Raw genomic sequence first — 24,840 nt, forward strand, 5'->3', positions numbered from 1 at the left:
CACAGATATAACTGGGAATGGTGGAGATGACCGCTGGGTCCTTCATGGCCACAAGTTTTTTTAAATCTTACTCGTGGTACCAAGGGTACAGTGCCTTGCAAAAGTATTCATCCCCTTGGCGTTTTTCCTATTTTGTTGTATTACAACATGTCATTTAAATTGATTTTTATTTGGATTTCATGTAATGGACATACACAAAATAGTCCAAATTGGTGAAGTGAAATGAAAAAAAAAATACTTTTTTTTTAAATTCAAAAAAATTCAAAACAGAAAAGTGGTGTGTGCATATGTATTCAGCCCCTTTGCTTTGAAGCCCCTAAATAAGATCTGGTGCAACCAATTACCTTAGGAAGTCACATAATTAGTTAAATAAAGTCCACCTGTGTGCACTCTAAGTGTCACATGATCTGTCACATGATCTCAGTATATATATACACCTGTTCTGAAAGGTCCCAGAGTCTGCAACACCACTAAGCAAGGTGCACCACCAAGCAAGGTGCACCACCACGCAAGGTGCACCACCACGCAAGGTGCACCACCACGCAAGGTGCACCACCAAGCAAGCGGCACCATGAAGACCAAGGAGCTCTCCAAACAGGTCGGGGACAAAGTTGTGGAGAAGTACAGATCAGAGTTGGGTTATAAAAATATCAGAAACTTTGAACATCCCACGGAGCACCGTTAAATCCATTATAGAAAATGGAAAGAATATGGCACAACAACAAACCTGCCAAGAGAGGGCCGCCCACCATAACTCACGGACCAGGCAAGGAGGGACATTAATCAGAGAGGCAACAAAGAGACCAAAGATAACCCTGAAGGAGCTGCAAAGCTCCACAGCTGAGATTGGAGTATCTGTCCATAGGAGCACTTTAAGCTGTACACTCCACAGAGCTAGGCTTTACAGAAGAGTGGCCAGAAAAATTGCTTTAAGAAGAAAATAAGCAAACACGTTTGGTGTTCGCCAAAAGGCATGTGGGAGACTCTCCAAACATATGGAAGAAGGTACTCTGGTATGATGAGACTAAAATTGAGATTTTTGGCCATCAAGGAAAACGCTATGTCTGGCGCAAACCCAACACCTCTCATCACCCCGAGAATACCATCCCTACTGTGAAGCATGGTGGTGGCAGCATTATGCTGTGGGGATGTTTTTCATCGGCAGGGACTGGGAAACTGGTCAGAATTGAAGGAATGATGTATGGCGCTAAATACAGGGAAATTCTTGAGGGAAACCTGTTTCAGTCTTCCAAAGATTTAAGACTGGGACGAAGGTTCACCTTCCATCAGGACAATGACCCTAAGCATACTGCTAAAGCAACACTCAAGTGGTTTAAGGGGAAACATTTAAATGTCTTGGAATGGCCTAGTCAAAGCCCAGACCTCAATCCAATTGAGAATCTGTGGTATGACTTAAAGATTGCTGTACTCCAGCAGAACCCATCGAACTTGAAGGAGCTGAAGCAGTTTTGCCTTGAATAATGGGCAAAAATCCCACTGACTAGATGTGCCAAGCTTATAGAGACATACCCCAAGAGACTTGCAGCTGTAATTGCTGCAAAAGGTGGCTCTACAAAGTATTGACTTTGGGGGGGTGAATAGTTATGCACGCTCAAGTTTTCTTATTTTTTTTCTTATTTCATGTTTGTCTCACAATAAAAAAATATGTTGCATCTTCAAAGTGGTAGGTATGTTGTGTAAATGAAATGATACAAACCCCCTAAAAAATCTATTTTAATTCCAGGTTGTAAGGCAACAAAATAGGAAAAATGCCAAGGGGGTGAATAATTTCACAAGCCACTGTGTGTATCATGGCACTCTGCATTTGCAACACTGCTTCATACTTGATCAAAAGTTAAAAGTAAACGCTACACATCAAATTCCTTATCTTAAGCAACCCGGACAGCATGATTGTTGTTAAAAAAATATATATTACAGACAGCACGATTGTCTTGTTTTTAATTTATTTACAGACAGCAGGGGCACACTTCAAAACCTGACTTCTTCACCTGCAGGATCGTCTGAGACCAGCCACCCGGGCAGCTGATGAAACTGTGGGTTTGTACAACCAAAGAATTTCTGCACAAACTGTCAAGAAACCGTCTCAGAGAAGCTCATCTGCGTACTCGTCTTCTTCACCAGGGTCTATAGCAATTTGATGAGATCCTGAGGCCCGTTGTTGTGCCATTCATCCGCCGCCATCACCTCATGTTTGAGCATGATAATGCACCGCCCCATGTCGCAAGGATCTGTACACAATTACTGGAAGCTGAACATGTCCCAGTTCCTCCATGGCTTGCATACTCACCAGACATGTCACTCATTGAGCATGTTAGGGATGCTCTAGATTAACGTGTACAACAGTGTGTTCCAGTTCCTACCAACATCCAGAAACTTCGCACAGCAACTTCGCATCATTGAAGAGGAGTGGGACAACATTCCACAGGCCACAATCAACAGCCTGATTAACTCTATGCGAAGGAGATGTGGAAAATGGTGGTCACACCAGACACTGACTGGTTTTATGATCCACACCCCTAACTTTTTTTAAAAGTTATCTGTGACCAACTGATGCATATCTGTATTCACAGTCATTTGAAATCAATAGATTAGGGCCTAATTTATTTATTTCAATTGACTGATTTCCTTATAAGAAGTTGTTGCATGTCGCGTTTATATTTTTGTTCAGTGTAGAAGAATAGCAAGACAGGTGGGATTTCCATCAATGCCATCAGACCAAGGGCGAAATGGTGGTGTAGATATTGGGGGGACGAACACGAGACATACAATTTTTACATTTTAAAAACACATTTCCTGCAATTCTACAGTTTGACATAACGTATTATGTCCCTCGAGGGGTATTTGAGGGATATTTTTGAAAACACAGTGTAAGTGAAAGGATAAGTCATCACCATCATCAATGGTATTTCAAGTCACTGCTCACATGCATATTTATTTATATTAAAAGACACAAAAGATGAAGACTTAGTTTTATTATAGTTTGACATTGCCTACCTTATGCCCAGTCCACATTTGTTTATATATATACATATATATACTGCTCAAAAAAATAAAGGGAACACTTAAACAACACATCCTAGATCTGAATGAAAGAAATAATCTTATTAAATACTTTTTTCTTTACATAGTTGAATGTGCTGACAACAAAATCACACTAAAATAATCAATGGAAATCCAATTTATCAACCCATGGAGGTCTGGATTTGGAGTCACACTCAAAATTAAAGTGGAAAACCACACTACAGGCTGATCCAACTTTGATGTAATGTCCTTAAAACAAGTCAAAATGAGGCTCAGTAGTGTGTGTGGCCTCCACATGCCTGTATGACTTCCCTACAACGCCTGGGCATGCTCCTGATGAGGTGGCGGATGGACTCCTGAGGGATCTCCTCCCAGACCTGGACTAAAGCATCCGCCAAATCCTGGACAGTCTGTGGTGCAACGTGGCGTTGGTGGATGGAGCGAGACATGATGTCCCAGATGTGCTCAATTGGATTCAGGTCTGGGGAACGGGCGGGCCAGTCCATAGCATCAATGCCTTCCTCTTGCAGGAACTGCTGACACACTCCAGCCACATGAGGTCTAGCATTGTCTTGCATTAGGAGGAACCCAGGGCCAACCGCACCAGCATTTGGTCTCACAAGGGGTCTGAGGATCTCATCTCGGTACCTAATGGCAGTCAGGCTACCTCTGGCGAGCACATGGAGGGCTGTGCGGCCCCCCAAAGAAATGCCACCCCACACCATGACTGACCCACCGCCAAACCGGTCATGCTGGAGGATGTTGCAGGCAGCAGAACGTTCTCCACGGCGTCTCCAGTGTCTGTCACGTGCTCAGTGTGAACCTGCTTTCATCTGTGAAGAGCACAGGGCGCCAGTGGCGAATTTGCCAATCTTGGTGTTCTCTGGCAAATGCCAAACGTCCTGCACGGTGTTGGGCTGTAAGCACAACCCACACCTGTGGACGTCGGGCCCTCATACCACCCTCATGGAGTCTGTTTCTGACCGTTTGAGCAGACACATGCACATTTGTGGCCTGCTGGAGGTCATTTTGCAGGGCTCTGGCAGTGCTCCTCCTGCTCCTCCTTGCACAAAGGCGGAGGTAGCGGTCCTGCTGCTGGGTTGTTGCCCTCCTACGGCCTCCTCCACGTCTCCTGATGTACTGGCCTGTCTCCTGGTAGCGCCTCCATGCTCTGGACACTACGCTGACAGACACAGCAAACCTTCTTGCCACAGCTCACATTGATGTGCCATCCTGGATGAGCTGCACTACCTGAGCCACTTGTGTGGGTTGTAGACTCCGTCTCATGCAACCACTAGAGTGAAAGCACCGCCAGCATTCAAAAGTGACCAAACATCAGCCAGGAAGCATAGGAACTGAGAAGTGGTCTGTGGTCCCCACCTGCAGAACCACTCCTTTATTGGGGGTGTCTTGCTAATTGCCTATAATTTCCACCTGTTGTCTATTCCATTTGCACAACAGCATGTGAAATTTATTGTCAATCAGTGTTGCTTCCTAAGTGGACAGTTTGATTTCACAGAAGTGTGATTAACTTGGAGTTACATTGTGTTGTTTAAGTGTTCCCTTTATTTTTTGGAGCAATGTATATATACTGTATATATACCGCTACCTCCGCCTTTGTGCAAGGAGGAGCAGGAGCAGCACTGCCAGAGCCCTGCAAAATGACCTCCAGCAGGCCACAAATGTGCATGTGTCTGCTCAAACGGTCAGAAACAGACTCCATGAGGGTGGTATGAGGGCCCAACATCCACAGGTGGGGGTTGTGCTTATAGCCCAACACCGTGCAGGACATTTGGCATTTGCCAGAGAACACCAAGATTGGCAAATTCGCCACTGGCGCCCTGTGCTCTTCACAGATGAAAGCAGGTTCACACTGAGCACATGTGACAGACGTGACAGAGTCTGGAGACGCCGTGGAGAACGTTCTGCTGCCTGCAACATCCTCCAGCATGACCGCTTTGGCGGTGAGTCAGTCATGGTGTGGGGTGGCATTTCTTTGGGGGGCCGCACTGCCCTCCATGTGCTCGCCAGAGGTAGCCTGACTGCCATTAGGTACCGAGATGAGATCCTCAGACCACTTGTGAGACCATATGCTGGTGCGGTTGGCCCTGGGTTCCTCCTAATGCAAGACAATGCTAGACCTCATGTGGCTGGAGTGTGTCAGCAGTTCCTGCAAGAGGAAGGCATTGATGCTATGGACTGGCCCGCCCGTTCCCCAGACCTGAATCCAATTCAGCACATCTGGGACATCATGTCTCGCTCCATCCACCAACGCCACGTAGCACCACAGACTGTCCTTGAGTTGGCGGATGCTTTAGTCCAGGTCTGGGAGGAGATCCCTCAGGAGACCATCCGCCACCTCATCAGGAGCATGCCCAGGCATTGTAGGGAGGTCATACAGGCACGTGGAGGCCACACACACTACTGAGCCTCATTTTGACTTGTTTTAAGGACTTTACATCAAAATTGGATCAGCCTGTAGTGTGGTTTTCCACTTTAATTTTGAGTGTGACTCCAAATCCAGACCTCCATGGGTTGATAAATTGGATTTCCATTGATTATTTTTGTGTGATTTTGTTGTCAGCACATTCAACTATGTAAAGAAAAAAGTATTTAATAAGATTATTTCATTCATTCAGATCTAGGATGTGTTATTTTAGTGTTCCCTTTATTTTTTTGAGCAGTGTATATAGTAGAAGGTTATTTTAAAAAGTCACCAGAACAGTGCTTCAGTCCTTCTACATAAAAATGATCCCGAGGAGGACACTGAACCCACTAAGCAAGGGGACTGGAATTGGTCAAACATGCAGCTTAATACATGTACAAAGTTATCCTCTTTCCCTAAAAATACAATAGTCATGACTTATTTTTTTACATGAAAGAGGTTAACTTGGCCCCGCAGGCAATCGATCTGAGATCGACTTACGTTTGCTTTAACCCTAAAGAACATTATGTGACAAACACATTTATTTCTGAAGTCAACTGTCCAGACATCAATCCATGAAGGGGATACAGCACCGAGACCCTATATCTTGGAATCACTCAATCCTTTTGTTTTCTGAAAATACAATTTTTACAATAAATTATTTTATTTTTTCATTAGCCATGCACATTTAGCATAGGGTTTCCCAAGCTCGGCCCACGTTTCGGGGTGGCACATAACTGGCCCAGCGACGTCCCGGTTTGGCCGTCATTGTAAATAAGAATTTGTTCTTAATTGACTTGCCTAGTTAAATAAAAGGTAATTATATTTGAGCACTACACAGCTGATTCAAATAATCAAAGCTTGATGAGGAGTTGGATATTTGAAATCAGCTGTGTAGTCATAGGGCAAAAACCAAAACATGCACTCAGGGCGGGGCCCCAGGACCAAGTTTGGGAAACCCTGATTTAGCACTCTTATCCAGAGCAACTTACAGGAACAATTAGGGTTAAGTGCCTTGCTCAAGGGCACATCAGAGTTTTTTCACCTGTCAGCTCAGGGATTCGAACCAGCAACCTTTCAGTTACTGGCCCATTGATCTAGGCTACCTGCCGCCCTATGCAAAACAAATGACAGCCAGGTAAATATTATACACAAACAGACCTTTTTCAAAATTCACCATACGGTTCTCAGTGAGGGCAATCTCTCATGAAGGCTGATGGAACCTGGATGAAGAAGGACAACACAGAATACAGTTTGAATGCTTTATTGAGGGGGTGGGTGACTGTAAAAAAGGAGCAAGCACCTGTAGTAAGCGCCTTAATACAAGTTATAAAAGATGGGCAATAGCTGGATATCTGAGGACTCCTGTTAAACAAAGGAAGTCTGAAATGTCACCCTATTCCCTATATAGTGCACTACTTCTGACCAGAGACCATAGAGCTGTGGTTGAAAGTAGTGCACAATATAGGGATTAGGGTACTATTTCAGACATACACAGGGTCTGTATCTATTACTGTGGTAGATCAGGTTTAGAGAGGGAAAAGCACCTGGTTAACTGAGACCAACATTAGGACCTTTTCAGTTTAGGTAAAATAACTCATCCACTGATCATTACTTAAAAATCAAATAAAAATCACACATTTTCAACCTGGGCTCAAGTCAGTGCACATTTGGCATTATGTAACATAAGTTAGACAAAAATAAAAGGAATTCTACAAATGCCATTCCCTGGAAATTAGACAGAAATCTCTTTAAATACTGGGTGCAACTGTCTAAGGCAACTTTAAATTCAATAGAAAAGGGATCATCTAGAAGTAATGGTGTACAAAGCAGGAATGAAGCTATACAATGTCACATTACGCATTTTCCTTTCACACTGTACAGAGTCCACTTCCTTCAGCTCTGGCCAGGCCGGCCAAAATACAAGGCAGTGTAACTTTCTATCCTACATTTTACTGTGTCTCCCAGACACATTGTATATACACATTCAGGACATACAATACAAACATAAATACGAGCAGGACTTTTTTTCCGTCCCCAAGGCCCAGTTTAGGCATCCTGATATACTGGACATGATTTTCATATTGTCTATTCAATGAAATGTTGATCTTATTTAAAAATGCATGAGGATCCTTTTTTTGTTGGGGGACATTTATAAATCTTTCCGATTAGTTGATTAAATATTTGAAAGAAAAATATAAAAAAATGTATGCTGTTATGCAGTTAGCTACATAAACAGTCAATATGTATTCATTGAACAGAACATAATGTAATACTACGAGTAAAGGTCTAGCGCAGGTGTTCTTCCTTGAGTGTTAAAGGAATTCAAACACCAGAAACTCTAGATAAATAATAGTAGATAGCGTGTCAATTTATGTCATACGAATCGGAAATGTTTTATCAAACATATTTGCCTCAAACGGATCTTAATGTAGATCATAATAGACAAGTTATGACTTCTAATGTAATCTAATAACTTGTGACAGGCCCGAGAAAGCATTTGAATGTCGATTTTTTTTGCATCTTATGACATGATTGTCATGCCAGACCAATATTTGGGACATATTTAGTTAATATCATAATGATATACACATAGCAATGCACTACATTTAAACTCATTAGGAGGGAGTCTGTATTCAAAATAATTTGTAACTCTTCACTCAAACAAAAAAATGCCAAAACCTAAATTACATTTTCGATTTACAAAAAAACTCCCGAAAAGGGTATTATGTCTGAACATCATAAATATCTATATTTGCCATTGTACGTGTGGATGTATGTTTGTATGCAGAAAATATTTTGCCAACTTGGGTTTTCCGAGTCTGGAACTGTGTAAGGTTTCAAAGTGGTCACCAAGGCCTCATAGGTATGCATGTTTTCTTTGCAACCAAATCATTTATTTGTTGGAAAATCAATAATATTACTTTGATATTGAACAAGAATAGAATTACAAATACCGTTCAAACCATGTAAAAGGATATGATATGCATGTAGTGCAATTTACTGAATAGGATTTGTTTGACTGAAAAAAGTACCTTGGATACTCGTGGGGCTTGAGGATCAACTTTGAAAAAACCTTATTCTGGAGCTTCAACAACAATATTTGTTATTATTAATAATGAAAAGAATAAAACATGGAAAAACAAGAAGGGGCAAGAGTGGCTGGAGTCTCCTTTGGGCTCGGGTACTTTGGTAGACTAAATCTATCCGTTTTGCTCTCATTCCTCCCTCAGGCCTGGTGACTGGATTTGGATATGGCGCTCAGAGCGTGAGGTCATCAGAACACAGCAGCCACGCCTGTCTGTCTTTCTGGGAGACCGCCTTTCGCTGTTCTACGCATTCTGCCTACGTAGGTAAGCCTGCTGTCCGTAATTATATGTATATTTTTATCATTAATAACTTGACTGGAACAGTTGAGTCCATGAGGAGGAGGATTGGTATGTACACCAGGCTATGAAGCCTCTGTGGGGGAGTAAGGAGAATGGGGCGTATGGGGCCTTTTTGGGGTTCACCCATCATGGGACTACTCTCTTGGTATCCTCTCCTGCGGCCCTCTACGGGGTTTAGTTCATCAGGGCATGTCTGTGTATACAGTCGGTATACAGCACAGCTCACAAGTTCTTGGTGTTTATGTGTGTTTTGTAATGCTTCGTGAGATGGTCGCTCCTCATGAACCGTTTCTGACACTGGTTGCACTCGAAGCGCTTGTCTCCTGCAAGGAAAAGACAGAATAAATGTGTGGTTTAATTTTCCTGCATATCACAAAACTATGAAACAGCAATACCATTCTTCTCTGCTGCAAGGGAATCTCTGCTACAAATCTGAGTGCCTGCTTGAGTCCTGGAAACTTCAGCAAAACTAACATACTGTATGTGCATCGTCTGCTTGAGTCCTGACGTGGTGAAAACAATGGTGTATGAGAATGATTTGGCATATGGAGCATTGTCGACTGACTTGTGCTAACCTTGCTGTGTACGTACCTCCTGAGTGTGTGTTCAGTAGGGGGAAAACGTTTTCAAAAACAGGGGAGGTACTATCTGAACTTGTCCAATAAGAACACAGAATTTTATCCATTGAAAAACGTTTTGCTACGGTGTTCCTTACTGAACATTACCCAGTGAGTGTTTTGCAGACTGACCTACATTCATCCTACAGTGTGCATCAGTGTGTCTCCTGCGGTGGACAGACCTGTGTGTGTCCTGGCGTGTCGCTGCAGCTCGTCACTGCGCGTGAAGCGTTTGCCGCAGAAGACCCAGTTGCAGACGAAGGGCCGCTCGCCGGTGTGCAGGCGCACGTGGGCCCGGAGGAGGGATGTTTTCCGGAACGTCTTCTCACAGCCCGGGATGTGACAGATGTGCTTCCTCTTCCCTACCTCGCCGGGCCTGCACAACACAGAAAACACAAACTTAACTACACTATATATATATACACAAAAAAGTATGCAGGCACACCTTCAAATTAGTGGATTTGGCTATTTCAGCCACACAGGTGTATAAAATCAAGCACACAGTCACGCAACCACCATTGGCAGTAGAATGGTCTTTACTGAAGAGCACCGTCATAGGATGCCACCTTCCCAACAAGTCAGTTCGTCAAATTTCCGCCCTGCTAGACTTGTCATGGTCAACTGTAAGTGCTGTATTGTGAAGTGGAAACGTCTAGGAGCATCAACGGCTCAGCCGGGAAGTGGTAGGCCACACAAGCTCACAGAACAGGAGCGCCGAGTGCTGAAGTGCGTAAAAATCATCTGCCCTTGGTTGCAACACTCACTAACTCTGGAAGCAACGTCAGCATAAGAACTGTTCGTCGGAAGCTTAATGAAATGGGTTTCCATGGCCGAGCAGCCGCACACAAGCCTAAGATCACCATGCGCAATGCCAAGCATTGACAGGAGTGGTGTAAAGCTCGCCGCCATTGGACACTGGAAGTGCGTTCTCTGGAGTGATGAATAATGCTTCACCATCTGGCAGTCCAACGGACTAATCTGGGTTTGGCAGATGCCAGGAGAACGCTACCTGACCCAATGCATAGTGCCAAATGTAAAGTTTGATGGAGGATGAATATTGGTCTGGGGCTGTTTTTCATGATTCGGGCAAGGCCCCTTAGTTCCAGTGAGGGGAAATCTTAACGCTAGAGCATACAATGACATTCTAGACGATTCTGTGCTTCCAACTTTATGGCAACAGCTTGGGGAAGGCCCTTTCCGGTTTCAGCATGACAATGTCCCCGTGCACAAACAAGGTCCATATAGAAATGGTTGTCGAAGATCGGTGTGGAAGAACTTGAGCCCTGATCTCAATCCCATCTAACACCTTTGGGATGAATTGGAACTCCGAATGCGAGCCAAACCTAATCGCCCAACATCAGTGCCCGACCTCACTAATGCTCTTGTACCTGAATGGAAGCAAGTCCCTGCAGAAATGTTCCAACATCTAGTGGAAAGCATTCCCAGAAGAGTTGGGGCTGTTATAGCCATGATTTTGGAATGAGATGTTTGACGAGCAGGTATCACATACTTTTGGTCATGTAGTGTATTCACTATATTTCTGCTTGGTGCACAGGTATTAATAGCAGGAGGATGGAAAGTAGTTGCTTGCAATCATGGTTGTTTCCCTGCACCAATCTCACAAAAGGGTAAACTTTGCCATACAGGTATCAGTTTGTATCAACCAAGACTTTCCATATTGGTAAAAAAATATATGGGTTTATACTGTATATCATGTTTTTTCCCCCCACCAGGTGCTCAGGCCTGTATCTAGTTTGCTAGTAAGAGCCACTTGCCTCTTCTCGGAGTCCTTACAGTTGGGGCAGGTGCAGGCCATGCGGCGTTTCTTCTCCCCAGGCTGGCCCTGCAGCTCCAGAGCTAGAGTCTGCTCCATCTGCACCTGGTGGCCCTGGGAGGTCACGCCGCCCAGCTGGAGGGCCCCGCCCTGTACCGTCTGCACTGTCAGGTGCTGCTGCCCTGAAAGAACAGTAGAGAAACTTTAACATATTGCACATGAGTAATAAACATATTGAACATATATAAACATACTTTACACAGACATGACCACACACACACATACTGACACACACATGCAGGCCTCCATTAGCTTGCTAAAAGTCCATTGGAATGCAAACCGTTTTTAAAGGAAGACAGTATGGAAATAGAGAGGATATGGATATGCCCTTGTGGATTTGGATACGGACAAGCACTTTTTATATTTGTCACGAACATACAGTACACACACCTCCTGCGTTGGTGATGGTGACGGGCACTCCTTGCACCTGGACCCCGTTGATGTTTATAGTCTGCACGGCCTGTCCCGCCGAAGAGAGCTGGGCTGCATTCAATGCTATCATCCCACCCGCCGGGGCTATTTTTGGTAGGGTCCTCTCCTTCCTGCCCCCCGCCAGTGCTCGCTTGGTGGCCCCCACGGACGACAGGGTGGTGGTGACCATGCTGGAGGGCGTTGTTGCCGTGGAAACTGTGGTTTCCTGGAGCTGCACAGTCTGCCATTCGCCTGATGCTGTTTTGATCAGCAGCTGAGAGGAGCACAGGGGTGTCAGACTAACATGGAACATATCTGTCAGATTAGGACACATTTCTGTATTAAAGTCCCATTTCCACTTTTATGGTTTCATTACATTTCAGCTGTTTGGAAAGCGCATGTGCAATCAAGACTCAATCATGGACACCCTTACTGACAGTTGTAGCTGCTTCGCGTGATGTATTGTTGTCTCTAACTTCTTGCCCTTTGTGCTGTTGTCTGTGCCCAATAATGTTTGTACCATGTTTTTTGCTGCTCCATGTTGTGATGCTACCATGTTGTTGTCATGTGGTTTTTCTACCATGTTGTTGTCATGTGGTGTTGCTACCATGCTGTGTTGTCATGTGTTACTGCCATGCTGTGTTGTCGTCTTAGGTCTTTCTTTATGTAGTGTTGTGGTGTCTCATGGCGTGATGTGTGTTTTGTCCTATATTTTATTTTTAATCCCAGCCCCCGTCCCCGCAGGAGGCCTTTTGCCTTTTGGTAGGCCGTCAGTGTAAATCCGAATTTGTTCTTAACTGACTTGCCTAGTTAAAAAAGGTTAAATAAATAAAAATAAAGAATTAAACATGTGGATAGCCTGGAGTGAGTGTAGAGAGGTGGTGTGCATGCAGCACCTGTAGGTGTTTTGTGTGTGTGTGTGTGTGAGTGTGTGTGTGTGGCCTGTGTGCATGACTACATTGACAACTTCAGACTGACCTATCTACAAAAAACTCCTAGATCTGTCAGTTTGCTGAGAGAGCTACATTGATGATCTCTAACAACTTGTGTGTGTACCTGAGTAGGCTCTGGCTGCAGGCTGGGTGCAGGCTGTCTCTGGGGGACCTGAGGCAGGGTAGCGGAGGCGGCCTGCACCACCTTCAGGGCCTGCTGGGGGATCTGGACCACCTGCTGCTCCTGTTTCTGCTGCACCAACTGCACCAGCTGCTGCTGGCCCGACCCGGTGTTCTGCACAATCAGGAGCTGGTTCCCCGCCTGGGGAGAACACAGAGAGAGCAGCAATGAAACACAGCCCTAAATCTGTCCAACACTTACTCATACAGGGACCCCAATACTGGAGGTTGAAGGGGTGATAGAGTAGGCTAACCCTCACGTAAAGCATAGCATTTTGAGTTTGAGAAATACAGATGAAATCATTAGATACTCATTTACACACACACACTCACAAGCATTGTAGACACATTCAGTAATTAGTACCCATTTGTAGCCCAATCAAGCAAGTGAACTACTCCACAAGTCATGGTTGACCCCCACACCAAATGCAGCAGAACAACAAACATACCTGAATAATATTCTCCCCAGCTTCTAATAATATCGTCTCCATCTGCTCGGGGGGCGGAGAGGTGGTCTGTGGTGGAGGGGCTGCTGCCACCAGCTTCTTCCTTCCTCGTCTGCCCTTTGTTGGAGGGGGAGGAGCTGCCGCTGGCTCCTCTCCGGTGGCTACGTTGAGGGGCAGCGTGAGCCCGCTGGGCAGCCTCACCACGTTGGCTGCATTGGGTTTCCGCCCCCTGGGGGACGGCTTGATGGCCACCGTCTTCTGCGGGGTGATGGGCGTGGCAGCGGGCTGTGGCTGGGGGACCGTCATGGGCGTGGTGATGATGGCCTGGTTGGTACCCGGGATGAGCTGGATCTGTCCTCCCTGCTGCATCATCTGGATGGTCTGTGTGCCTCCCAGTTGCGGCATCACCTGGTATTGGATGTTGGATGTTTGATTCGAGCGGCCAGGGCTCTGCTGGATGGTGAGGACGATGGGGGTGCCGGGGTTGTTGGAGCCCAGGCCCGCTGGCAGCTGGATCACATTTCCTTTAGCGGACAGGAAGCCCAGGTTTTTGGGAGGGGCGGGGGCGATGGGGGCGGGCTTGATGGGGAGGAGACGGCGAGGTTGGGGTTGGGTAGGAGGGGCACTGACAGGGGCCTGAGCAGCAGGGGGGCCGATCTTACTACAGGTGGCGGCCAGGAGGGCCAGTGGGGAGGGCTGGGAGTCCTGTAGACAGGACCAAAGAGAGAGAGACAAATGGTAAGGGGTGCAATGAGTCGGACACAAATGATTTACTGCTGATACCAGACCTGGGCCAAATCCCTGTCATTCGCATGAAGAAGCGACGCCGATACAGGGGACGTAGGTCCGGGTGCCTTGTGAGAATTCGGCAATCGGCAAGACAAAACAGCCGTCTCCGGTAAGACAAAGGGTGGCGGTCTGTGTCTATTTGTAAATAACAGCTGGTGCACGAAATCTAATATTAAGGAAGTCTTGAAGTTTTGCTCGCCTGAGGGTAGAGTATCTCATGATTAGCTGTAGACTACACTATTTACCAAGAAAGTTTTCATATATATTTTTCATAGATGTCTATTTACCACAACAAACTGATGCTGGCACTAAGACCGCACTAAATGAGCTTCATATGGCCATAAGCAAACAAGAAAAAGCTCATCCAGAGGCGGTGCTCCTAGTGGCCGGGGACTTTAATGCAGGGAAACTTAAATTATTTTTACCTAATTTCTACCAGCATGTCACATGTGCAACCAGAGGGGTAAAAAACTTGCCCCCTTGACTCCACACACAGAGACGTGTACAAAGCTCTCCCTCGCCCTCCATTTGGAAAATCTGAGCATAATTCTATCCTTCTGATTCCTGCTTACAAGCAAAAACTAAAGCAGGAAGTACCAGCGACTCGTTCAATACGGAAGTGGTCAGATGATGCTCATACTAAGCTACAGGACTGTTTTACTAGCACAGACTGGAATATGTTCCGGGATTCATCCAATGGCATTGAGGAGTATACCACATCAGTCACCAGCTTCATCAATAAGTGCATCGATGACATCGTCCCCACAGTAACCGTACGTACATACCCCAACCAGAAGCCATGGATTACAGGCAACATCCTCACTGAGCTGAAGGGTAGTGCTGCTGCTTTAAAGGGAGTGGGACTCTAACCCGGATGCTTATAAGAAATCCCGCTGTGCCTTCTGACAAACCATCAAACAGGCAAAGGGTAAATACAGGACTAAGATTAACTATTACGAACTACAAAGGGAAGCCCAGCCACGAGCTGCCAAGTGACACGAGCCTACCAGACGACCTAAATGACTTCTAAGTGCACTTCGACACTGAAGCATGCATGAGCACCAGCTGTTCCCGACAACTGTGATCACGATTTCCGTAGCCAATGTGAGTAAGTCCTTTAAACAGTCAACATTCACAAGGATGCCGGGCCAGGCGGATTAGCAGGACGTGTACTACAAGCATGTGCTGCGCTGACCAACAGGCAAGTGTATTCACTGACATTTTCAACCTCTCCCTAACCGAGTCTGTAATACCTACATGTTTCAAGCAGACCACCATAGTCCCTGTGCCCAAGAACACCAAGGTAACATGCCTAAATGACTACCGACCCGTATTACTCATATGTAGCCATGAAGTGCTTTGAAAGGCTGGCCATGGCTCACATCAACACCATCATGCCCGAAACCCTAGACCCACTCCAATTTGCACACCACCCCAACAGATGACGCAATCTATATTGCACACTGCCCTTTACTACCTGGACAAAATAAACACCTACGTGAGAATGCTGTTCATTGACTACAGCTCAGCGTTCAACACCATAGTACCCTTAAAGCGCATCACTAAGCTAAAGACCCTGGGACTAAACACCTCGCTCTGCAACTGGATCCTGGACTTCCTGACGGGCCACCCCCAGATGGTAAGGGTAGGAAACAGCACATCTGCCACGCTGATCCTCAACAAAGGGGCCCCTCTGGGATGTGTGCTTAGTCCCCTCCTGTACTCCCTGTTTACCCACGACTGCGTGGCCAAGCACGACTCCAACACCATCATTAAGTTTGCAGAGGACACAACTGTTGTAGGCCTGATCACTGACAACGATGAGACAGACTATAGGGAGGAGGTCAAAGACCTGGCAGTGTGGTGCCAGGACAACAACCTCTCCCTCAAGGTGATCAAGACAAAGGAGATGATCGTGGACTACAGGAAAAGGAGGGCAGAGCATGCCCCCATTCTCATCGACGGGGCTGTAGTGGAGCAGGTTGAGAGCTTCAAGTTCCTTGGTGTCCACATCATCAACAAATGATCATGGTCCAAACACACCAAGACAGTCGTGAAGAGGGCACGACAAGAGCATCCTGGTTGCATCACCGCCTGGTATGGCAACTGCTCTGCCTCCAACCGCAAGGTGCTACAGAGGGTAGTGCGTTAGGCCCAGCATATCACAGAGGCCAAGCTTCCTGTCATCCAGGACCTCTATACCAGGCCGTGTCAGAGAAAGGCCCTAAAAATTGCAAAAGACTCCAGCCACCCAAGTCATAGACTGTTCTCTCTGCCACCGCCCAGCAAGCGGTACCGGAACGCCAAGTCTATATCCAAAAGGCTTCTTAACAGCTCCTACCCCCATGCCATAAGACTGTTAAACAGCTAATCAAATGGCTACCCAGACTATTTGCAGTGACCCCCCCCCCCCCTTTACACTGCTGCTACTTGCTTTCTATGCATAATGACTTTACCCCTACCTACATATTACCTCAACGAACCAGTACCTCTGCACATTGACTCGGTACCGATACCCCCTGTATAAAGCCTTGTTATTGTATTGTTGCTCTTTAATTTTTTTGGTTTATCTTTTGTTTATTTAGTAAATATTTTCTTTCCTCTTTTTTCCTTAACTGCATTGTTGGTTAAGGGCTTGTAAGTAAGCATTTCATGGTAAGGTCTACACCTTTTGTATTTGGCAAATTTTTGGAACCAGGGATAGAATTGGGCTGCAACTAGGGCTGGGCGATATATTTAATTAGAATGTATGTTTTAACGCAATGTTCCAAATGCCTGTATCACAAGAATCCGTTTTTTTTTGTCTGTTTTTATGAGCGGTTTTCCGTTTTTGGTCTCGTCTCCTTCTGTGCTGTGTGCACTGTGCACCTTCCCACTCGCACAGACACCAAGCCCCTCCCCCTGCCACTCACAACAAGATCACTTCTTCCTCTCTGACAAGCAATTCCAACTGGCTATTTGCATTTGAGGTTTGGTCCAACAGAATCGGTTAATTCCCCTTCTAACAATATCCTTTTTATTTCTAAACTTTCAAAATTTAGAACAGAGCAGATCATACTAAAACGGGAGTGTCAATGAACATGATTGTGGAAAACGAATGCTCAGTTTGGTGCACAAGGTATTGCAGTATGGTTAGTGCTATATGTGATCCTTGGGACGTGCCTACCGTAAACCTTACCTAGCCCCAACCATTTAAAATGTCAACTTCAATGGGGTAGGGACGTCCCAAAGATTCCAGATAGCAAATACCATTGCGGTACCATGTACCGCTAGCAGCATTTTAGCCACATACTGTTATGTGCTAGCTGTCTAGTCTGTGTTTTATACATTTGCAATGAGCATAAAAATACGCATTTATATAAGGTATTGGCAACTCATTCTCATTTTGAGAAATAAACATCTCATCCAGGTAGGTCACTTGATTTCAACATCTAAACAAAGTGAACAGGCTGTTGGAGACTGACAGCAGGGTGTATTCATAACAGTTCAACTGTTCGACACTGCTAGCAAGCAAATAGATCCACGTTGGCTAGACTTTAAATATAAAGATTAGCTGGCTACCCACTGGCACCTGGGCTTGTGCTTGAGACAATTGTTATGAGACCCGTGTTAATTTTCTATAACGCCTGTTACAAGAAGTTGGACATTATTAGTGGATGTGCATTATGCATGGTTCTAGTGTTTGATTAAAAAAACCAAAAAAGGGGATTTTCATAGACTGACTTGAAAGCCAGATCAGTGATTATTGCAAAAAAAAGCAGGTTTAACTATTTTGATTAAATTATTAGTGTGTCTTATGTTGGTGGAAGGCTTATATTTAGCCTAGGTATATTTTTTACAATCCCTGAATTCATTAGATTATTCCTGACTGTTTGAAATGCAGTGTATTGACCTTTAATTGTGGGTCATTCCATGTCATTTCAGCAAGCCATGACACCCACCATCTCAGATTGCTCTGAAATTGTTTCTGTAGTTAGAAACATATGATTGGCATTCCTGAAACATCATTTTGTTGAAATATGATTTGATCTGAGAAATTAAGCTAATTGATTGCACCCAAATTGCCCATTTTAAAATGTGTAGGATTCATATAATCTTCCATAAATATAGTACCTAACATCCGATTTGGACCATAATTCTTGCTAACAATGAGTATGGCATGAGGAATCTTATAAAATGATGAAAAGCCACCCACGGACCTCCCACACCCCACGCCAATCCCACCCCAACAACCAGTATCAGTTCTCTGTCTGACAGTAGTATGGAACTGCTGCTTGGAGTATTGCTTCTTCATTCTTTGGAATGTATTCCTGGTGAATCTGGTGATGTTTCCCACCGTTCAGAGAAATTAGCCATTGAAGTAGCTTGCATTCTTTATCATAAATGAACGTGAAAGTACCAAGTTTTGCCCACTAGATGCCGCTGTTCCTGCTTCTGCCACCACACCCTTTATCCACTTTGTTGTTCTCCTGTGTTCATTAAATGTATCACAAAATTGTTTTTGCAACTTTGGATAGAAAACCAATAGCTATTGCTCATGATGAAAATAAATTGTGTGGTCATCCTCACAATTTAAAGCCAGTCCTCCATGAAAGCAATTCAGTTTTTCCTTCTCTTAGGCTTCATTTGTGTCCAGGAAACGTCCCCTCTGTGTCTGGTTTATTACTCCATTAAAAAAAAGGTCTGGATTAGACCATTCCTGATGATTGGCGAACAAGCAAACCATTAGGCTACAGCAGTTCTAATGGTTTCCATGCTACGGTCTCCAATGGTCTTCAATAATTAAAAAAAGTCCTAAACACACACTGTATAGTGTTTTGCAATGGTATTGGGTTGGGTATAATGGTAAATGTCACTAATCACACTACATATAGATATTTTCTAATAATTTTATTTAAAAAACATACGACTGCCATGCAATGGTTTATAATTGTATTTTATTAGGGTTGTCACATTTTAGTAACTAGCACATTTTTCCATCAAAGTTTTGGGCGTGTAGAAAAAGTATTCACCATTCGGATAGCCCTCTCAGAGAGCTGCAATGTTTTGGACTATTCAAGGAGAGTTGGGTTGAAACATTAGGTAGCTAAGAGAAGGTCAACCTGAATTACTTTCATGGAGGACTGGCTTGACAACACAATTTTTTTTCATCATGAGCAAAAGCTATTGGTTTTCTATCCAAAGTTGCAAAGAAAATTTTAATCCATTTAATAAACACAAGAGACTGGCAAAATTTATAAAAGGGTGTGGTGGCAGAAGCAGCGGCAACAGAGAAAAACTTGGTACTTTCACACTAATTTATGATAAAGAATGCAAGCGACTTCAAAGGCTAATTTCTCTGAACATCGGAAAAAAACATCACCAGATTCATATACAGTTGAAGTCAGAAGTTTACATACACTTAGGTTGGAGTCATTGAAACTAATTTTTCAACCACTCCACCAATTTCTTGTTAACAGGCTATAGTTTTGGCAAGTCGGTTAGGACATCTACTTTGTGCAGGACAAGTAATATTTCCAACAATTGTTTACAGACAGATTATTTCACTTATTGATCACTGTATTACAATTCCAGTGGGTCAGAAGTTTACATACACTAAGTTGACTGTGCCTTTAAACAGCTTGGAAAATTCCAGAAAATGATGTCATGGCTTTAGAAGCTTCTGATAGGCTAATTGACATCATTTGAGTCAATTGGAGGTGTACCTGTGGATGTATTTCAAGGCCTACCTTCAAACTCAATGCCTCTTTGCTTTGACGTCATGGGAAAATCTAAAGAAATCAGCCAAGACCTCCGAGAAAAATAATTGTAGACCTCCACAAGTCTGGTTCATCCTTGGGAGCAATTTCCAAACGCCTGAAGGTACCACGTTCATCTGTACAAACAATAGCACACAAGTATAAACACCATGGGACCATACAGCCGTCATACCGCTCAGGAAGGAGACGCGTTCTGTCTCCTATAGATGAACGTACTTTGGTGCGAAAAGGGCAAATCAATCCCAGAACAACAGCAAAGGACCTTGTGAAGATGCTGGAAGAAACAGGTACAAAAGTATCTACATCCACAGTAAAACGAGTCCTATATCGACATAACCTGAAAGGCCGCTCAGCAAGGAAGAAGCCACTGCTCCAAAACCGCCATAAAAAAGCTAGACTACGGTTTGCAACTGCACATGGGGAAACAAGATTGTGCTTTTTGGAGAAATGTCCTCTGGTCTGATGAAACAAAAATAGAACTGTTTGGCCATAATGACCATCGTTACGTTTGGAGGGAAAGGGGGAGGCTTGCAAGCCGAAGAACACCATCCCAACCGTGAAGCACGGGGGTGGCAGCATCATGTTGTGGGGGTGCTTTGCTGCAGGAGGGACTGGTGCACTTCACAAAATAGATGGCATCATGAGGGAGGAAAATTATGTGGATATATTGAAGCAACATCTCAAGACATCAGTCAGGAAGTTAAAGCTTGGTCGCAAATGGATCTTCCAAATGGACAATGACCCCAAGCATACTTCCAAAGTTGTGGCAAAATGGCTTAAGGACAACAAAGTCAAGGTATTGGAGTGGCCATCACAAAGCCCTGACCACAATCCTATAGAGAATTTGTGGGTAGAACTGAAAGAGCGTGTGCGAGCAAGGAGGCTACAAACCTGACTCAGTCACGCCAGCTCTGTCAGGAGGAATGGGTCAAAATTCACCCAACTTATTGTGGGAAGCTTGTGGAAGGCTACCTGAAAAGTTTGACCCAAGTTAAAGAATTTAAAGGCAATGCTACCAAATACTAAATGAGTGTATGTAAACTTCTGACCCACTGGGGATGTGATGAAAGAAATAGAAGCTGAAATAAATCATTCTCTCTACTATTATTCTGACATTTCACATTCTTAAAAATAAAGTGGTGATCCTAACTAACCTAAGACAGGGAATTTTTACTCTGATTAAATGTCAAGAATTGTGAAAAACTGAGTTTAAATGTATTTGGCTAAGGTGTATGTAAACTTCAACTGTGTGTGTGAGTATATATATATATATGAAACAATACTCCAAGCAGCAGCTCCATACTACTTGTTAGAGATACAACTGATACTGTATACTGGTTGTTGGGGTGGGCTTGGTGTGGGGGTCCGTGGGTGGCTTTTGATTCATTTTATTGGATTCCTCATGTCTTACTCATTGTTAGGAAGAATTATGGTCCAAATTGGATGTTAGGTACTATATTTATTGAATATTATATGAATCCTATAAATTAAAATGGCCAATTTGGGTGCAATCAATTGGCTTACATTTCTCAGATATCAAATTATATTTCAACGTTTCAGGAATGCTTATCTTATCTGTTTCTAACTACAGAAACAGATTTCTGAACAATCTGAAATGGTGAGTGTCGAAATGCTCTTTCTTGTGGTTTTTGAAGTGGAATGACTCTAGTGCAACAAAGCTTGGAGAAAAAGTAAAATAAAATAAAAATAAAAGATATATCATGAATTTCACCCAGCCCTAGGTGGAGCACAGTTTACATAAAGGAGGTTAAGCTACATCTCACCATAGGCTACCAATAAAATACATAAACTACAAACTTCATGATTCACAATAGGATAGCATTGCTGGACTCAGTATGCATGCTAAAGTCAAATAATGAACCCCTCAGTTACTTTTAAGACACCACTGGGTGACATTTACACATCTAAGAACAAGCAGGAAGTAGTCTAGCTGTGACTCACTTGAGAGGAAGTGGCAGAGGGCTGGAGATACTCGCTGGGACTGACAGCAACAGTGGTGGCCATACTGTCCTGTTGATCTGCAACACACATGGAAACACACATTGCATATACTGTAAATAGTCTAACACATTTCAAGTACCAAAAATAATGATGGTCACTGTCAATACCTCTGCTGCAGAAATTCAGGAAAGTATTACATCCGAGGGAGCTGTTTTTCCCTAAACGCATGTAAAGGCATTCAAATAAGACAGTTCACAAAGGAGATGGGAACTGCAACTCTAATAGATGAGTTGTGGATGGCTAGCTACCACCCCGTGAATGCCAGTCCCGGCAGACTTGTGTGTAAACTGCGTGACCTTTAATCCGTAATAAAAGGGCTGGTCTATGACCAAAAAAAAAATTGTCAGACACATGCATTGCCAACTACAACTCCTCGTCTACGAAGTACAGAATTAAAAGGCCCTAAACAAAAGTACAGTATGCTAAACAAAAGTACAGTATGCTAGCTGGCAAATGGGCACAGCAGAGGGCTACGACTTGTGTACAGTAAATTGGTGACTACTGTACCTGGCTGATTTCTCACGCAATCTCACAAATAGCTCGAGCATGATAATGTATCGCGAGAGTATCGATTAAAAAAAAATGGATTTGTACAAGAAATATGCACTGTGGATTTTTGGGGTCAGTTGCAATTATGACCAATGTGACTGTCTCTTTAAAATCTGATATTTAGTGCTTAGAAAGAAATGTTTGAGCGCGGCCTGAAAATAGCGCCGCCATCAAACGTACACAGATAGCCAGAAAACCGTTTAGTTAGCAAGAAGCTAACTGGCAGTCAGAAATGAAACAATTAGATAGCATTGCAAATACTTTTTAGTGCAGCTGACTTTTCAAACTGAGTGGAATAGACAGCCCATGGCGATACGTGCATGTGGAATTTGTTTTAATGTGAAATATCAAATGATTAGCATCAATGTATAGCTAACGGTAGCTGGAATTACAAACAGGATTCAGCTTTACTAGCTAGTATGTTAAGCTAGATACGCGTAGCAAATCAAACTCTTTGATACTGGAAAAAAAGGCAGCCCTTTTCCGGAAATGCATAGCTGGCTTGCACAACGCTCCTACTCAACCTCAAACATAAGGAATTTCCAGCACAAACTGTTCAATGTGTTTTGTTTAACACAGACCAAATTGTTTTACGAAGTACAATGTAATATAAACACCAATGTTTTAATTCCTACCCACCGCTCATGACGACACTCGCTCTCCGTGAGCCTTCAAGAGCAAGCCCCTGGAAGATTCCGCCCGCGCTCATGGACCAATCCACGCGCTGTTGTTCAATGAACGATGCCCAGGCCAGCCAATCGACAAGAGCTCTCAGTGTGATTGAAATTCAATTTAGCCAATGAAAAACCTGAAACCTCTCACAACCGTCGATGGACGCAATTTTAACCAATGGAGTATATAGATTAGGGTCAATAGGGTGGGTTTTAAGGGAACAGGTGGACCAGGCAAAGGGCCTATTATAATGGCTTTACATTTAAATGACGTCTATAATGTCCAATAAGAGCTCTATGGGACAAATCGGTCAAACTCAGAATGACATCCATTTTGATCAATGAGCTTGTTTCAAACCATTTGAATCAGATACTACCTGCGACAAAAGCACAGATACAGTATGTTATTAGAATGGATAGGCTATACTCAGTCTGTCATAGTCAAAACACAATAAGGCTTACGGATAACAAGGTAGGAAGGCAGTGCTGATAAGAGCACAAGGCAAACTGTTACAAACTTGTTTTTGTCACTCTAACTAATTTACAGCTGATCTGTAGTGATGTAGGTCCTCAGGTAATCTATAGTAATAACATGTGCATGTTTTCTAAATACTCACCTACACCTTTGTCAATACCCCAGTCATTAGTCATCTGTTACAGGTGTAGCGCAATCATTGAGTGCATGCAAAATAGGCTTATTATGCATGATGATCAAGCTTGCAAAATTATGTCTAGGGGAACTATCAGATGTGCATTTCTGTTTATTAAAACATTATAGTACCACTTTACACTAGTACCTAGTGGCCTACCCTTCTTAGGCTGATTTGATTTATGACATGGATAATAAGAGCAGGGGTATTCAACTCTTACCCTACAAGGTCCGGAGCCTGCAAGTGTTCTGTTCTGCCTGATAATTAATTTTAACCACCTTGTGTGCCAGGTCCAGGTCTAAATCAGTCCCTGATTAGAGGGGAACAATGAAAACAAGCAGTGGCACTGGCTTCAAAGTCCAGAGTTGAGTTTGATGGGTATAGAGGGCAAGAATTTGAAACCAGTCAGCAACAAGAGACCAGTTCATGGTTAGAGTCATTTCCATTTCAACACAATCAGAAAAACAATTATACAAAAAAAATCAGCTCAGAATTTATAATATCAAATTATTAAACCCTTAGTGTAGACCTGCTGGGCCTTCTTATCTAATGTCCTATTTCAATGTATCATCACAAACCCATTTACAAAACTGGATTCTCTCTATAAAGGCAAATCACCAATACTGCTGGCATCGTTAGCTGTCAAGTTCATCTGTTGTCCATCCATTGAGTTGGCCCCCAACATAGGAAGGAGCATGTGTGAATGAGCAGTCCTTGTTCTCCTAAAATCATCCTTCCTCTCTCTGTGTGTGTGTGTGTATGTGTGTGTGTGTGTGTGTGTGTGTGTGTGTGTGTGTGTGTGTGTGTGTGTGTGTGTGTGTGTGTGTGTGTGTGTGTGTGAGAGAGAGAGTCTGTGTGTGTGTGTGCATGCATGAATAGGATAACAATGAAAAAAGGGCACTATGAAATAAACATACGTTTGGTAGGGGGGAACTAAAAAGCAAAGCAGTCAAAATTACAGGATGAGTTGTTTTTGTTAAGTGCTAAAGTGTTAAGTGTTAAAAACGATTCTGTGTTAAGATTGACATTGCCTTTATGCTTTGCATGCCTCTTGTCCCCACAACTATACAACAGGGTGTGTGTTGTCATTGGTGGTTTAGCTATCAAGAGTGTATGACAGAGTA

The 24,840-nt window shown here is 43.8% G+C and overlaps 1 protein-coding gene across 3 annotated transcripts; it reads right to left on the bottom strand.

Annotated features, from left to right (window-relative positions):
* Positions 1-6,715: 6,715 nt before the first annotated feature.
* Positions 6,716-23,138, bottom strand: LOC106564743 (transcription factor Sp2). 3 transcript variants are annotated; one of them, XM_014131053.2, is made up of 8 exons: positions 23,035-23,138; positions 21,787-21,863; positions 13,280-13,981; positions 12,775-12,972; positions 11,698-11,992; positions 11,249-11,429; positions 9,656-9,849; positions 6,716-9,179 (listed from the first exon to the last, which is right to left on the bottom strand). In XM_014131053.2, the coding sequence occupies exons 1-8, from the start codon at positions 23,102-23,104 to the stop codon at positions 9,079-9,081; spliced, it is 1,818 nt and encodes a 605-aa protein (XP_013986528.1). In that variant the 5' UTR covers positions 23,105-23,138; the 3' UTR covers positions 6,716-9,078. The 3 variants fall into 3 exon arrangements, with proteins under 3 accessions (XP_013986528.1, XP_013986530.1, XP_013986529.1); XM_014131055.2 differs by lacking the exon at positions 23,035-23,138 and adding an exon at positions 22,354-23,014; XM_014131054.2 differs by lacking the exon at positions 23,035-23,138 and adding an exon at positions 21,954-22,334.
* Between the last annotated feature and the right edge of the window lie 1,702 nt (positions 23,139-24,840).

The sequence above is a fragment of the Salmo salar genome, chromosome ssa12, assembly GCF_905237065.1.
Source record: "Salmo salar chromosome ssa12, Ssal_v3.1, whole genome shotgun sequence".
Classification (NCBI taxonomy): Eukaryota; Metazoa; Chordata; class Actinopteri; order Salmoniformes; family Salmonidae; genus Salmo; species Salmo salar.